This window comes from Cornus florida, unplaced genomic scaffold, assembly GCF_030987335.1.
Source record: "Cornus florida cultivar Cherokee Brave unplaced genomic scaffold, ASM3098733v1 CherokeeBrave_3.0.0_Hap2_Chr06, whole genome shotgun sequence".
In the NCBI taxonomy this organism is placed as follows: Eukaryota; Viridiplantae; Streptophyta; class Magnoliopsida; order Cornales; family Cornaceae; genus Cornus; species Cornus florida.
The window spans coordinates 58071416-58087602 of NW_026775576.1; the positions used below are offsets into that span (position 1 = coordinate 58071416).

The 16187-nt window shown below is 36.0% G+C and overlaps 1 protein-coding gene across 1 annotated transcript; it reads left to right on the forward strand.

Annotated features, from left to right (window-relative positions):
- Positions 1 to 505: 505 nt before the first annotated feature.
- On the forward strand, positions 506 to 6961 carry LOC132311605 (GDT1-like protein 4). Its single transcript, XM_059809604.1, has 8 exons — positions 506 to 935; positions 2766 to 2894; positions 3044 to 3142; positions 3400 to 3472; positions 4162 to 4247; positions 5849 to 5932; positions 6165 to 6224; positions 6632 to 6961. The coding sequence occupies exons 1-8, from the start codon at positions 873 to 875 to the stop codon at positions 6818 to 6820; spliced, it is 783 nt and encodes a 260-aa protein (XP_059665587.1). The 5' UTR covers positions 506 to 872; the 3' UTR covers positions 6821 to 6961.
- The last annotated feature ends 9226 nt before the right edge of the window (positions 6962 to 16187 follow it).

A 16187-nucleotide genomic window follows, 5' to 3' on the forward strand; every position in this document is an offset into this window, starting at 1 on the left:
TTCCGGCAACAACCAGCCACGACTCATAGTCGATGGTGGCCAGAGGAGAGGCAGCGCTGATCAGATCAAGAAAGATGAGCAGCAAACATGCTACAAGAGCACGTCCAACGCGCAACAACCCATATAAACACCAACCTTTGATGAACAGAGCACCTCTACTAAGAAAGGAAACGCAGAACTCTGTTGAACAAAGAAGGGAAGGAACAGTGACACTTCTCTCTCTACTATTGGTTCTTCGAATATGAGAGTGTGTGTAAATCACAATTCATATTCATACTATTCTTTCCCATTCTAAAATACACTGTAATACTTTACTCTATATATATATATATATATATATATATATATAATAGAAAATACTTTGGCTATACACTTGATTACAACACAAATCTCCGATGAACGAAGAAGGGCAGGAACAGTGACACTTCTCTCTCTACTATTGGTTCTTCGAATATGAGGAGTGTGTGTAAATCACAATTCATATTCAAACTATTCTTTTCCATTCTAAAATACACTGTAATACTTTACTATATATATATATATAATAGAAAATACTTTGACTATACACTTGATTACAACACAAATCCCTAGTTTTCAAGGCACTTTTTTGGAGATCTTGTTCGAACGCAAAGTATCTGGAGATACGATGCGTGTCTTCTCTCTCTCTTTCTCTCTCTACTAGGTTATTGAATAAATCCCATCTCGATCTGTGAGTTTTCGATGCAGTGATCCCTTTTTTGAATTACATCTACTTTCTCGGGAAAATCTCTAATTTTCCGTTCGATTTCTCTGGGTTTCTCGTTTTTTTTTTCTTTTTTTTTTTTTTCCCAGTGGGTATTGGATTTGGGACGAAGAGCTTGAAATTGAAAATCATGGCTCGTTACCTTTTTGTCATCGGCGTTGTTCTCTTGGCCGTCTCTAGCGTTTCAGCTCAGGTATTGCTCAAGTGCTGTGTGTCTAGGTTTTATTTCATTATGCATTGATTGTTTTGAGCTTGGGTTTCAGGAATCCGGGCCTGATACCGACAGGGATGAGTCAAGTGGATTAGACCTGTGCCGGCACCCCTGTTTTTGTCTTGTTTGGTTGCTGAGCAAATTGTTGAAAGCTGATATTATATGCTCTGTGTTTTGTCATAGAAACGTTTTATCAGATACGGTTTTTGGCATTTTGAGGTGTTTGGTTGCCTGTAATTGCTTTACAAATTTTTTATTGTAAAACCTTAATCTTTTATTAAGGCTCCCCCGGGTTGGAAGATTAAAGCGAACGGATCTAAGTTCAATTAAAGCGTGAAATTATTAAATTTTAGGTTTAAGTTTTTAATAATCTGTTAAGATGAGCTTATTTAAGTTTAATTATTAAATGAGTAAAACTTAAATTTAAATTTAAGATTAATTTCACTACACCCTATCATGATTTGGTTAAATATCACCATAAAATATCTTTTAAAAATAATTATAGCTCACGTTATAACTTTTATTTTGTTTTTCATTCACACTTTAACTATAAAATAATGTAAATACTTTTTAATTTTGTCAAAAATACTCTTTGACCTAAATAATTGGATTAAAAAACTAAAATATATTTAAAATTTACAAATTATATAGATATACCAGACATATCTCTCTCTATATATATATATATAAAAAAAAAAGAAAAAAGAAAAAGAAAAAAAAGGTAAGCATATTTTGAGTTCATTGATTGATAGAACCAACCCACTTTTCATTGTAAAAGGCAAACATAATAATAGTAGTTGTAGTGCGCCTCGCTAGGGAGCTTTAGCCAAAAGACCCAGTGGAAAACCCGATCCAATGGATCCAATACGGCATCAACCAAAGATTAGTCCCAATCTCTCTAATATGGATTTTCAACCTTTGCGAATCAAAGATGTGGGATTGGTCATCTTACATGGGATTCACGTTGATCCTCGCCTTGTAGTTTGTTAAAATGAATCCATTTTGTCATTCAAATTCGAATCTACACTCTAGCCTCCATGAGCTCAGCTTGCCACAGGAGTGGAATTCACCACCACAATCACCACCACCATCAACGATGGAAAGGACAGGAACAACCTTTTATATATATATATATATATATATATATATATATATATATGAGATATATCTATAATTGTAAATTAATTTGTAGTGTTTTTAGGGATATTGCAGTTTTTTTAATTAATTTTTTAAGGCTAGAGAGTATTTTTGACCAAGTTAAAGGGTATTTAGGGGCAAAATTGTCTTTTTATATATGTTTAACGGAAGTTATGATAGAAAAGTGAAAATGGAGAAAGTTATTTTCCAAAGATACATTGCTATTTGACTATGCCTAAAGGTATGTTTGTGAAATTAACTCATAAATTTAATGTTTAGATGTAAGTTCATAAAATATGCATAGATTGAGTTGAGACCCTTTATTTGTGCATTTCAAAAAACAAGGTGGAAGGAGTTATTTGAAATTCATATTCACCGTGATTTTTTTTTCAGAAGGTTTGTAAGACTGTTGTCAATTATTAAAACATGAACTGTGAGATTTGAAATGTTTAATCAACCAATATAACAATGTAAACTAAGTTTTAGAACACTCTTCCTTTGGTTTTGTTTCCCATATTTTTTCGCACGAGCAAACATTGCATGTTCCCTGTTTCTCACTCCATATTTATAAATGCCATGCATGTGCATGATTAATTTCTTATTTGTTGGGTAAATTTACAACACCTAACTTTGTTGTGCTTTTCTCGTATGGTTTTATGTAAATTTCTGGGACAGATGGTTCTTGAAAAACTTGGGAGTGATTGGAATGATCAAGAAACTGTTGTTCTACCTGTCAATTTGGATTCTGGTCTTGGAGTTCTCGATGCGTTCCTTGCCAGTTTGTCAATGATTATCGTCAGCGAGGTTTGTGCCCTCACTTCATAGTATATTGCCAGTTTCAGCGAGGTCACTACCGAAGTTGTTTATTTTTGTATCCATGTTGTTTATTATGGTGTTCTCTAAAGGATCACAATTGCTCTGATGAATTTTTTAACTTGTGACCGTGCTGCCAGATTGGAGATGAAACTTTCATAATTGCAGCTCTTTTGGCAATGCGTCATCCCAAGTCAATTGTTTTGTCTGGTGCACTAAGTGCCTTGATTGTAATGACAGTAAGTTTACTATTAAAAACCATTTACTCTTTTCTATTTCATGTTATGGCAGTTAAAATTAACTATGCCAACTATTTTCCCAATTCTATTTCATCATATGATCTTTCTTTTCCTTCTCGTTTATGCTTCTACTGGATTGGTAACCTTTATCTGTTTATTCCAGTAGATGGCTTTAGTGATTTTGAAGCAGTGCCTTCTAGTTTTTTTTCTTTTATGGGAATTTCTATAAGAGCAAATATGTTGTACATGTGATTTAGGTACTTTCCACTGGACTTGGTAGGATCGTACCAAATTTGATATCGAGGAAGCATACAAACAGTGCAGCTACAGGTATTATTTTTCAATTTCAATTACTAAGATAAAATCACACATTCTTTTCCAGTTCAAGTGTGATGCTTCCTTCAAGAATTTTTTTAGTAGATTTGGTTTGGTATTTAGTATATATGTTTTATATATATATAGCGACTCCCAGTAGCAAAACCAGACCTGCCCCTTTGCGGATATACGAGATGTGTAGCTTTACTCGTTGCTTAACAGTAGAAAGATTGCATATGGTTCTATACATTTTGTCTTAGAGTCCGCTTGTAAGGAGGATAAATGGGAGGAGAAAGTGGAGGATGAAAGGCCTAGGGGAGAGGGAAGGGAAAGGGAGGAAGGAGGCAAGCCCCTTCCCCATGGGCCCAAGAGTGGGAGGTTAGGAGGAGTGAAACATCTCTCTCTAAATGGTCAAATGCTGCAATACACCTTCACTGCTTTCCACATTTCATCAGTATCAACCAAACAGCATGAGGGAAATGCCAATACTTTTTCTATATTCCAAATTTTCATCCTTCGTATCAAATAGAATGTTGAATGTTCTTATGTCTCCTAAGACACGAGTTTTACATTGCATCATGAAGGAAATTTAGTGTTTGCCATTTGGATCTCATAAGCTAGATAGACACCTAAATTCTGAATTTTCTTTTATGTTTTATATATATATTTTTGACAAGTGTTTTATGTTTTATATATATATCCAGTTCTTTATGCTTTTTTCGGGCTGCGGTTGCTCTATATTGCATGGGGATCAGATTCAAAAGGATCCCAGAAAAAGGAAATGGAGGAAGTATGTTTTGTTACTCAATACTGTTATTCAGTAGTGATTATTAGTTTTTGTTTCACTTTAATTGCAATGTCTTGATTTATATTTTGATAGGGGCTGGAATATAATGCTTGTTGTTCTTTACCTTTGGCTATAGATATTAGTTTTTATTATAACTATTCTAGTTTTTGATGCAATTTGGTGCTTTTCCATCACTTATTTCACTTTTTGTCCATTCAAATTATTTTTATAAAAAATTGATGATATTTCTATTTTTATGCTTTCAAAATGATTATTTTGAACATTTATAGCACATGATTGAATTTTTGACATATTATTGTCTGCCAAGAATTATCTTGGTCGTGGTTGTGATTTCGGTATTTGTCTTTGAGCTCTCAGTGCCAAATGTCATTGCTGAAAAAATGAACTATTAATGTTAGAAAATGGATAAATTGTCAATGCCGAATACAATGCCTGGCCTGTTGTGTTAGTGACACTATTTTTTCTCCCCCAATTGTATGTCTATGAAACAATTTTCTTAAAATGTTGCATGGTTAATTATGTATGAGAATATTAGTATTTGTTGCATAATTGTGCTGGTGGTGGTTGTGATTGTGACATTCCACTTAGAGGTATTGACTTGCCAGTGTCGATATTACAAATTAGATACGATATATATATATATATATATATATATATATATATATATATTGGTTTCGATACATAAAGGTCTCTTAGCGACTGGAAAATGCAAGAGGAGATGATTCACTAGCTCCTAATCCCTCATACACTTGCAGAATTTTGGAAAAATTGTTTAGCTTTGATTGCATACTGAGACGCATTGAATGTGCAAAGGAGTCCTGTAACACTGGAATCTAAAATTTTAAATGGAAAAACCACTTTTGCTGCAAATTTGATAATTGTCAATGCAAGAGGAGATGATTCAAGGGGAAAGATATTGCTATGACAGCCTATGAGTGTTAAAAGAACAGTAATGTTGTGATTTGACGACTAATTGGGATGGAGTAAGCTTACTCCGTAAAACATCACACCCGAATTGATATGTCTTGAATGGCTCTTTGGGCGGGGAGTAATGCTTTGTCATTACGTCTTGAATGGCTCTTTGGGCGGGGAGTCATCTTTCCTTCACATCTCTCAAGTCTCCATTGTGTATTTTGAAAAAATTGTACCATGAAATCAATCTCATCAAATGCTCCCTTCGTCCAAAACAATAATCTTATCAATGGTTGTAATTTTGCAACTGGATTAGCGAGATGTTGGCCAATCTAAAATCAATCTCATCAAATGCTCCCTTCGTCCAATGGTTGTAATTTTGCAACTGGATTAGCGAGATGTTGGCCAATCTAAAATCATTCATAAAATTTCTAGTTCATCATGTTCTCTTGCAAAAGGCTCATAAAACCCTCTCTCACACAGTGTAAGATGTGTTACTGATTTTATATTGTGCTTGGTTTCATCATTTTTCAAGCATGTCTGATCAGTGTTTGAATAGTTGCACCAGCTAATATTATTGAGTTTGCAATTTTTTTGCCGACTTTCATGCAGTTGTCAAACATGTTGTAATCTTTGTTGTTTGTTCACTGGCTATCATCCCATAATTTCAGGTAGAGGAGAAACTGGAGGGTGAACTAGGGAAAACAACAGTCCGTCGTATCTTTTCTCGATTTTGTACACCGATATTCTTGGAGGTATGCCTAGTATGTAGATACTTGTAGCAAGACACTAAGTCTCATGAAAATCAACTTCCTTAAATGTTTGGTTGTTTGTGCATTCTCAAGTTACCTAGGTTCTGTAGTCCTGTAATATTGTGGTACATTTTTATTTTTTATTTTGTACATTTTTGCCATTAATTCAAGAGAATAAATTGAAATGTGACTGATTTTTGTGTGTGTTTCTTTGTGTCTATACTTTGTGGTGCAGTCTTTCATCTTAACCTTTCTAGCGGAGTGGGGTGATCGTAGCCAGATAGCGACAATTGCTGTAAGATAATTTCTTTATCCTTGAATCTTGCTTGGCCTATATATGTTCTATTAAGGAGTACATAAACAACATTCATTTATCAAAAAGAATTGAAATAAAAATAACTGGACCAGCCTAATATTTAGGATTTTGTGCTCTCCTTGTTCATTTGCTCAATCAAATGTTTTCCTTGGAACCTCATATTCGGAACACATTCTATTTTGTATGCTGAATTTTATGTCAAAAGCTTGCCGTTTGCTTTCCGTAGCCCATATAAAACATGGTGTTACGATTGCTTGGTAATTGTAAATTGTAATTGGCCTCTTCTCGTCGAAGCCTTTAATTGCAACTACAGATTTGGGCTGCATTTATAGAATATATATGTACTATATATATATATATATATATTAATTTTCTCGATTCTGCAGCTGGCAACACACAAAAGTGCAATTGGAGTTGCAGTGGGAGCTACTCTGGGACACACCATCTGTACATCATTGGCAGTAGTTGGAGGAAGCATGCTAGCATCCAAGATCTCACAAGGCACAGTAGCTACCATTGGGGGTCTGCTATTCCTTGGTTTTTCATTGTCATCATATTTCTATCCTCCAACCTGATTGTCTTGGAGCCGTTCTATGCTCCTCTATCTCTATCTCCATCTCTATCTCTCTCCATTCTTTAAAAAAAAACTCTATTTTCCTGCTTATTCTTTTATACAATATTCGTATATGAATACATTAATTATTTTTCCCATTCAATTTTGATGCATGCTTACAGGAATCAATAATTTTGAATTGATAAACAAAAATGATTGACCCCTTCAATCGCTGTGTTAATGGAGGCAGGGAGGGGGACTAAAACTCCCTCCTGTAACATAATGTGTTGTCCCGTCTAGTAAGTTATGTACCTTATAAAAATGTTGTGATGTTCAATATTTTTGTAACGTACATCACTAACTGAAGGGTACATGAGTACTGTATTGCCCGGACAGGATTTTGATCCGGAGGGAGGGAAATGAAGAGAGTTGAAATAAGAATGAATTGTTGAGGAAGGTATTATTCAAGGATTTGGATCCTCCAGGGTGCATATAAACACTTCTTGTACTTTGTTGTACATTAAAACCTTGGTTATCTTGCTGCATCACCTATTTTTAGGATGATATAATTTTAAAAGTAGAATAGTTTTACGATTTTAACCCTAAATTTAAACAAAAATAATGACGCGGCAAAATTATTAAATATTTTATAAATGTTCATTTATCTTATCTTAGGAGACTTGATACATCGAACCTAAAAGTCATACTCACCCAATATGCGTGTAACTTAGATGATACACTCTTGCCATGAATATTTAACAAAAAAATAATGGAGTATTAATATTTGATTTAATTGAGTAAAACCTCTCATATTAAGAAAAAGGGCAAAGTGCAATAAACTCCCATCGACTATTAGTGTTTTGCGATAAACCCCTTCAACTAAACTTTTGTCAAAAAATTCCCTTCAACTATTCAAGGGGTCAATCACAATCTTGGGTTAGTAGAATCCAGATTTTTCGTGTTATTTATGTCACTGCGTTTGTTATTGTTGACGCTTAAATTGGCTCCTAAGATCCGATTCGGAATTGATATGTTGCAGGCGTGCTAGAACTAATTGTATGGTTCGAGTGTGAGTTGTCAACTACAATCTCTGTAACGACCCGAACCCAAGGGTTCGAATCGCTAACCGGGTCCTTATCCGAACCTGAGGTCAACTAAGAACATTACCGTTCTTTCTTACGTTAATACATAGTATACGTGTCATCCCAGAGTTTGAAAACAAATAGTAACAACAATAATAATAAAATGAGATTATAGCTACAAAATATGTCAAAACAGTCCACTAACCCATCGAACCCTGTGGAGGAGCGTTGTCCGTTACTTCCCTTCCGTATCCTGAAAAATGTTAATAATAAAAGGGTGAGCATAAGCTCAATAAGAAGTATCTAAGATATACTTCTTATGACTTCGTGAATCCATACGAAGAATAGGTAAAGGCAAACGGGATCATGCTATATGGAATATATATATATATAACACCACAACCATCATATAACCAAATATCATTCAATCACCCATACACCAAATATACTAATGAGATGCAATGTCATGCTAATGTCGCTTCCCATTTATATATATATATATATAACACCACAACCATCATATAACCAAATATCATCCAATCACCCATACACCAAATATACTAATGAGATGCAATGTCATGCTAATGTCGCTTCCCATTTTTCAAAACAATTCCATCATACCGTTCCAAACCGTTAATGCAATTCGGCGCATAACAGCTCTGTGGGGCCACGAGGGAAGGATTGACTAGCTTTCCCCGACCACATGGCACCTCCATGGCGTCGTCTGGGCCTAGGTAGCTCAACCTCCCTCTAGATCACATTAACACCCGCGCCTCTTAGGTGTCCGGTTTTCACAAACCTTTCATTAAAAATCATTTCCCAAAAACAATTTCCTTTCTTTTAAATTACTTTCCCCCTTTTCTTTCCCAATGAATGCATGAATGCTTCATGCGTTTCAATGCCGTAATATCATGCAAATCAACTCTAACAAATATTACAAGCTTATTAAGATAATTCTCATGGAAGAACAACATGCATATAAATAATCAAATTTTAGCCATTAAATATAAGAATTTAAAGCACATCTATTTAAGCATGATTTTTATTCATTTTAACAATTATCGACTCACAAATCACTTTCATATAGAAACCCACATGGATATATAAATTTAATATACAACACTAAAGAAATTTCTCTAAAGAATAATCACATTCAAGCATGTTGTACATTAATTATAAGAAAATGAATCACAAGAATCAAAGATTGAGTGAATTAGAACACCCCTACCTCAATTTTGTAGAAAAAGCCCCAAAAAAATGCCCAAAATTCGAAATTCCTACGGCGGCCAAAAGGAGATTGGCTCGGATCAAAACGACGGCCTCGACGAGCTCTCCAAATTTGCCTTAAGCGGCACTATCAAAGGTGAGAGAGAGATCAAAGCTTGAATCATTGAAGAAAAGAAAAAGAAAAAGAAAAAGGAAACTGAAGGGAAGAGAGAGAACCGGCGTGAGAGAGAGAGAGAGAATGGAAAAATCTGTAGAAACAAAATGGCTTTAAAGCCATTAAATGAAATGAGAAGGTGGGTCTCACACAAAAATCTTTTAATAACATAATATATATACACAAATAACAACACCATCAAACAATTATGCATAATTAATAATGCATAAAATGCAATGGACCGACGACACAACCCCCGTACACAACAATCCCGGTAACGGATTCCACCTGAAACCTTCCGGTCCGAAAATAGAAAATTGCTAAAATGATAATCAGTGCATTTCCAAGAGTTCTGAACCCAAGGAAATGTCCCACACAACTCTCAGGCACACCCGGCACACCCCACGGTATCTGGTATGTAAAATGAGAAAAGACGAAAATACCCTCGTAAAATCAGAAAATGAAAAATGGCAAAAATCAGAAACATTACATTCTACCTTCCTTAAAAGGTTTCGTCCTCAAAATCTACCCTCCTTAAAGAAGGAGGCCCACAGCCACACACCTTCTCGAGAATACCACACAAAACCCTAGAACTATGAGGTCACTAACCTTTTTGCCTTTGATACCGGACGTCAATAAGCAATCACACACCACTACCACAAAAACACAATTCTCACCGCTCGATGGGGTACTCACCACTTACAACATCATACACAAAACTCGTTGGATTCTACACCTAACTCAAAACCAACACTGGTCCCCTCTACACTGTTACGAAACGCTCCAAAGTCCAAAAGAAGAATAATCACCAGACCATCGAATAAGACAACATTCAACCTTAACCCATCTTTCAAAGGACACACTAAATGCCAACTCTATACATCTCTACCAGACTAATCACTCGCTATCTAACACGTTGCTACACCATCATATAATCGCACTAACGACTACTAATCGCACTATATGATAATTATTACATTTAACAACCTCAAGATAACTAAACAATGAATCTCTCAACGACTGCATAGCATTAGTCACCAAATCAGTAAAGCGCACTATCTTGTACCCAAGACACAATTCCTCAAAATAAGATTTTTAATAATCAAATGGATTGGACACCTAGTCCTGCCTAACACATCTCGTCACCTGAGATAATTTCCTGAATCCACACCGACACAACGCTCAGTACCATACTCTCATTATCCGTGACAAGTCGAAACAATCATTGACCTTTGACCCGACATTATGTTGAAGTGGGATTGATTAAGGAGAAATGGTTAGCCAGGCCATTCTCATCCTCGATCCGTTCTCAACACAGAAGTCATTCCTGTCCTCAGGTCCAATCAAACACAGTCTCACACAGTCCATAAAACAACCACGATATCCACTCTCTAATTAATCCTATCGCTCTACATAACCTCAACAACTATATAGTCACATACTAGCTCTAGAATTCCCAATCATTTCTTAATCATATAACTCGTAACAAGCTAAGAACAACACGGCACTAAACATCATAATCATCAACCAATATAAAAGCACTATAATCTCCTCATAACATCCATACCAGGTAGACAACTCCATAACATCATTCGGTTCAATTCTTACCTTGTCAAAACACACAATACGATCATATCGTGCCCAACACCTCAAAACCAAAGTCAATCATTCCCATTACTCCTCAATGGGGTCCCACATTCACTTTCTAACAACTTAACACTTAAACAACACTAACACTTATCCTCAAGACACTACTCGAATCGAACATCTATAAAAACATCCAAGTACATGAGTCACATCATATCACTTAATTATCCTCAAACTGCGATTCATGACACATTCCCTAGCCACCACTGCTAGTATTAATTACCGGAACATACAATCTTTATTCGGCAACTCGTACGTCACACACCACCGGTTAAGATCACTATCAGAACAAGCATAACAAGACCCAAGACTTCATCTCCCTCCGTGGGAGTGAGCCGACCAAATTAACTAAACCTTTACCGATGAACTCTAACAACATAATAAACCACATACACACAGGTCTGTCCACCCATGGGCGTGCACAACTCCTAAACGGAGAACAAGACTCATGACAAACGACGTCCTTGCCTGGACTAGAACAAACGAAAATGATAACAAACCCCGCACTCACCAGAGACTGATAACTCGCACCCGAAAACTCCCGAAACCTTGTCACACACTATTCACCAATCGTCCAACTGTGGACATCCAATCTCACTTGAGATGAACTAGACTCCTTACACACCAGGAGAAGAACTAATCGGATACCTATGTGGAACCATGAACTTAAATCTAAGCGATCTTGCCACTAACGGACCGTCATACACTACCAACACTAAAACCTTGCATACGCTACTCCGCAACACCCACGCTAATCAAAACCAACTAGATAAAAACACCAATTTCTTAAAGCGTACTAACACTATGAACGATTACAGTACATTGGGCACCGCGTCTCATTCTACCTAGAATCAGTCACTCCCAAATGACAACCTCTAAACCATAAAAAGACACTTTACCACTAATTCAATCTCTTCCTCCCTAGACGATACTGCCTCGATCCCCGTGCACACAAGACCCATAACCTTAACCACAACAACCCACTGACTCGTCAAAAGAAATAGGTGTCTAATCGGCTATATTGTCCTTACTGACTCTAATGACTAAACAGTCCACAATCGCCTCAACTAGTGCACAATCCCATCATTTATCTGACAACACACAACAAACAACTCGCAAACTCTAATCCACCCTTGGATCATATCTTAAACCATTCTACTTATCAATACTAAACACCACACCATAACACCATAACATCTCTACTACCACTCATTCCAACAATAGTTTAAACCTATCATACCACCGGACCATCAAACCACTACTAAGGGATTCTTCCTTACACATCCTTAAGATAATACCACCAGAATAAGAGAATAAGCATTACTTTCAATACCTCCCACAACAGCCACTACTTACCACTAGAAAAGTATTTCTATACGGCAATACCATTCCGACAAATCCCAAAGGAAAAAATGATCGCAAAAACCAAAATGCTCGACATCCAAATGTCTCCTTAAACCATCTACAACACAATCAGTCACCAACACTAAATCGACTACTCCGACCATTCTTCCCAAGACAATCTATGTGCCTAAGTAAGATAACTTCACTCTATTGGTTCAACATCATTACCTCTCCTCTTCACCATTCCTCAGAACACTCTTGATCCTGACAAAAGTCAAATGCGGCTACCAACTAGACCTATTGTAATACTCCTAGTTTTCAAAAGGATAAAATGGGAATTAAATTATGATTTTTACTGCATTTTTATTTAATTATGTGTTTTATGTGATTTATGTGTTTTGTTTCCTTAATTAATTAATAGTGATTTTGTTTTATGTGTTTGCTTAATTGATTATTTGTGTGTATTTAAATTAATTGTTAATTAGAAATTGTTTAAGTTAATTGTTTATGTGATTTGAATGATTTAGTTAATTATATTTATTGGTTTGTTTTTCCTTTGTTTATTTCTTTTAAATATCATTTTTTTTTAAAATTATTTATTTAATTATAATGGATGTAACTGATTGGTCATTTGTTAGTACAGTGTTTTCGTATATTTAAGTTTAGGGTTTTAATTTATGTAATGAGGGTAACCGACGTATGAGTAGGTTGGGATTAGGATTAGGGTTTTGTATGAGTCTATATATATATATGACAGTTTGTGTCTGCAAGGGTTTGGAGAAACCCTATTCACATAAGAATCTGTAGAGGTAAAATAGAGGGAAATTTGAGAGAGAACTGAGAGAGACTTGAGCGAGACATATAGAGGCTCAAGGAGGGAGAAAGGGAGTTGCTTCAGGATGGAATCAAGGAAGCAATAGAGAAGGGAATAGTGATTAGAGGATTGGAAATTCTGTAATTTAGAGACGGCGAAAGGTTTCAAACTGAAACCTAAAGGCAAGTTTCATTCTATCTCCTTCCTGTAAACTAGTGTTCTGTGCATGCCAAGATAGACTCCAGGTGTTTAAATACATGCTAAAATTGATTAATCATGCATGCTTAACTGGATTAAAACAGAGGGTATATGTTTTTAGTTGCAGATTCTAATTTTGAATGATTGTGGAAGTTTTGATGCATAATTGAAGGTTAGGTTTAATCTTTGCATGTTAAAACACTTGAAATAACTTAGTTTGGATGTATGGGGCTTAGGTTGAAGCTTAGAGGCCTTAACAATGGAGTTTTAGGGTTTACAGAGGTTGAACGGAGGAAGAAGACGGCTTCAGCACCAACTTAGCCGACTCAGTTGGAAACTGAGCCGACTAAGTTGGCAACTTAGCCGACTCAGTTGGAAACTGAGCCGACTAAGTTGGCAACTTAGCCGACTCAGTTGGAAACTGAGCCGACTAAGTTAGGAACTCAGCCTGCTCAGTTGTAACTTAGCTTGCTCAGTTGGGACTTTTGGTTTTAAACACCCAGTTTTGCGTATTGTCGGTTTTTAGGCTGTGTTTGGACTGTACAGAGTTTTTATACTTTGTTTAAACTATTCTAAGTGATGTTTATGATGCTCATGGACTGTAAAACAATGAGAAGACATCAATTCATAATTGGACTAAGGAATGGAGTAAGGTGGATTTGAGGAAAAAACCTGTAGGTTGTGCACTGTTTATTTAACGAACTCATTTACTGGAACCTGAAGGTTAATCTATTTATGATTTGATACTATTTAATCATATTTAAACAAAGTTATAAGTATAGTGAATTACTTAAAATTAACTATGCTTGTTTTGGAATAAATTGGTATTTATTTGCCGTCGGGAGTTGTAGAAGCCTTAGTTACTAATTCTATTTTAGTAAACTAAATGGACTAGTATGGAATTTCATATAATGCGCTCAACTTATATTTTTTCTGTGTATCATTATGTGATACTCTGGATTTATGTTTGAGGATGAAATAAACGTCATGAAATTTAAATGATAATTTGCATGCCGTTAAGGACTGAGGATGATTTAATTCCTAGGTTTGTTCTAGTAGTTTAAATGAACTAATATGAAAGAATTGGTTGGAAATCTTAATGTAATATGCTCAGTTTAAAATTCTGAATATTATTATGTCAGGCTATGGATATTAATTGATGAACTGCTAAAAATTTCTGTTCAGTCAATGATGGGGATATGGATGGTTTAAATTGCTTATTATGCTTTAGCAGTTTAAATGGAAGATATATGAATTGTAATCATATACTGGATGCATGATAGGATCTTAGCAATATCTGATTTCTATTATGTTGGTTTATGGATATACATGATGTTATAATGAATATGCATCAGTTGTGGATCATGTGCATTATATGTACCGGTATGAGACGGTGACATATCAGGGACGGATTAGATCACAATGCTAAATCTTACCTGTTCATACATACGGAATGGATTAACTAAAACAGTTAACTCCTACATGAATGCATGTCCTATCAACTAAAACAATTAAACGACATAACTGATGGTTGCTTTACTTTTCTGTATTATGAAGGATTTAAATATATACTTATGGTGCTGTGATACGAGCTTGAGTCTCCTGATCACGGTTAGGGTGCGTATATTGCATTGGATGGATAACTGGACCTAATGACGTTCCCTGGTAGGTCTAGGTGCATGACTACGCTACGCGCGTATTGCATGTTACCTTCTACTCAGGTGTGATGACTATGGGTTAGTGGGCATCCTATAGTGTGTATTTATATCTATGTGGACTACCTTAGCTATTGTTGAGCTATCTAGGATGTATCTGCGTATCGGATTTATGTATGGATTGTAGTAGTATGGAACTTGCATGTGGGCCTGACCCACCCTTATTTTTCAGGTGATCGTCAGTACCAGGCTTAGAGCTTGATCGTGGTGATGCAGATACAATCATTCACTCTGCCGACTAAATAGGATTTTCTTTCTATTTTTAGTTTTGGTATTTGTTTCTGTATTTTTTTTTTTTATCATTTGGGATCATTAGGGGTCCACTAGTTGGATTTCCGAGTTGTACGGATTGGAAAGTTTAAATAATATTGAACTTTTATCAATGGAGGACTTTTATATTAGAATTCTTTTCAGCTTAATATTTATTTCTTAATTCTTTTGTATTCCTGCTTGTTTACATATTGATTGTTTGATATCCCTCGGATCTGTGCTCGGACTTGATCAACCGTGGCTCTAGAATCGAGGAGTATCACACCTATGGGATCACCCTCGTCTCAATCATTCCAATCATCAGTCTATCTCTTTGAATCCTTAAACAACATGCACTATCTCCTCATACCCCATACGCAACATAAAGTTCAACTCCAGTCCACAGCTTACAATTTCTAAAACACAGTTCACTTGGTAACATAGTACCTACCATCTATCACTTCATCTACAACCACCAAACATACCGATGACTATATAATACCTGCCTTATCGTGTAATCCTACATTACACAGCTAAAATTGACCACTATACACCACCTCGAGACTCTCTCGACAACCATGACAACCTATAACTCCGCTTATCCACTGAGCCATGCAATCGAGAGTCGATTACCCGTAGCACACTTTCATAACTTTTCGAAATAAAAAATCACCCCTCAACCAACCATAACCAACACACTTTCTTAGACCGCACCAGAACACCCGCAATACACATCTACAACCCATAGACTACATTCGTGACTCAAACAACTTCTGTCACACCTACCACGACTGGTTCGAAAAGAACCTCTGCACCAAACTGTGACCCATGTCACAAACACTAACCTCCTAAGGTCATATCTTTCTCCCTCGAAACCCTTACTCGCATACCTAGCCTCCACAGTCACAGGAACCCATCCACCGATACATGAAACTTATATACAGTAAAGGCACCATGCC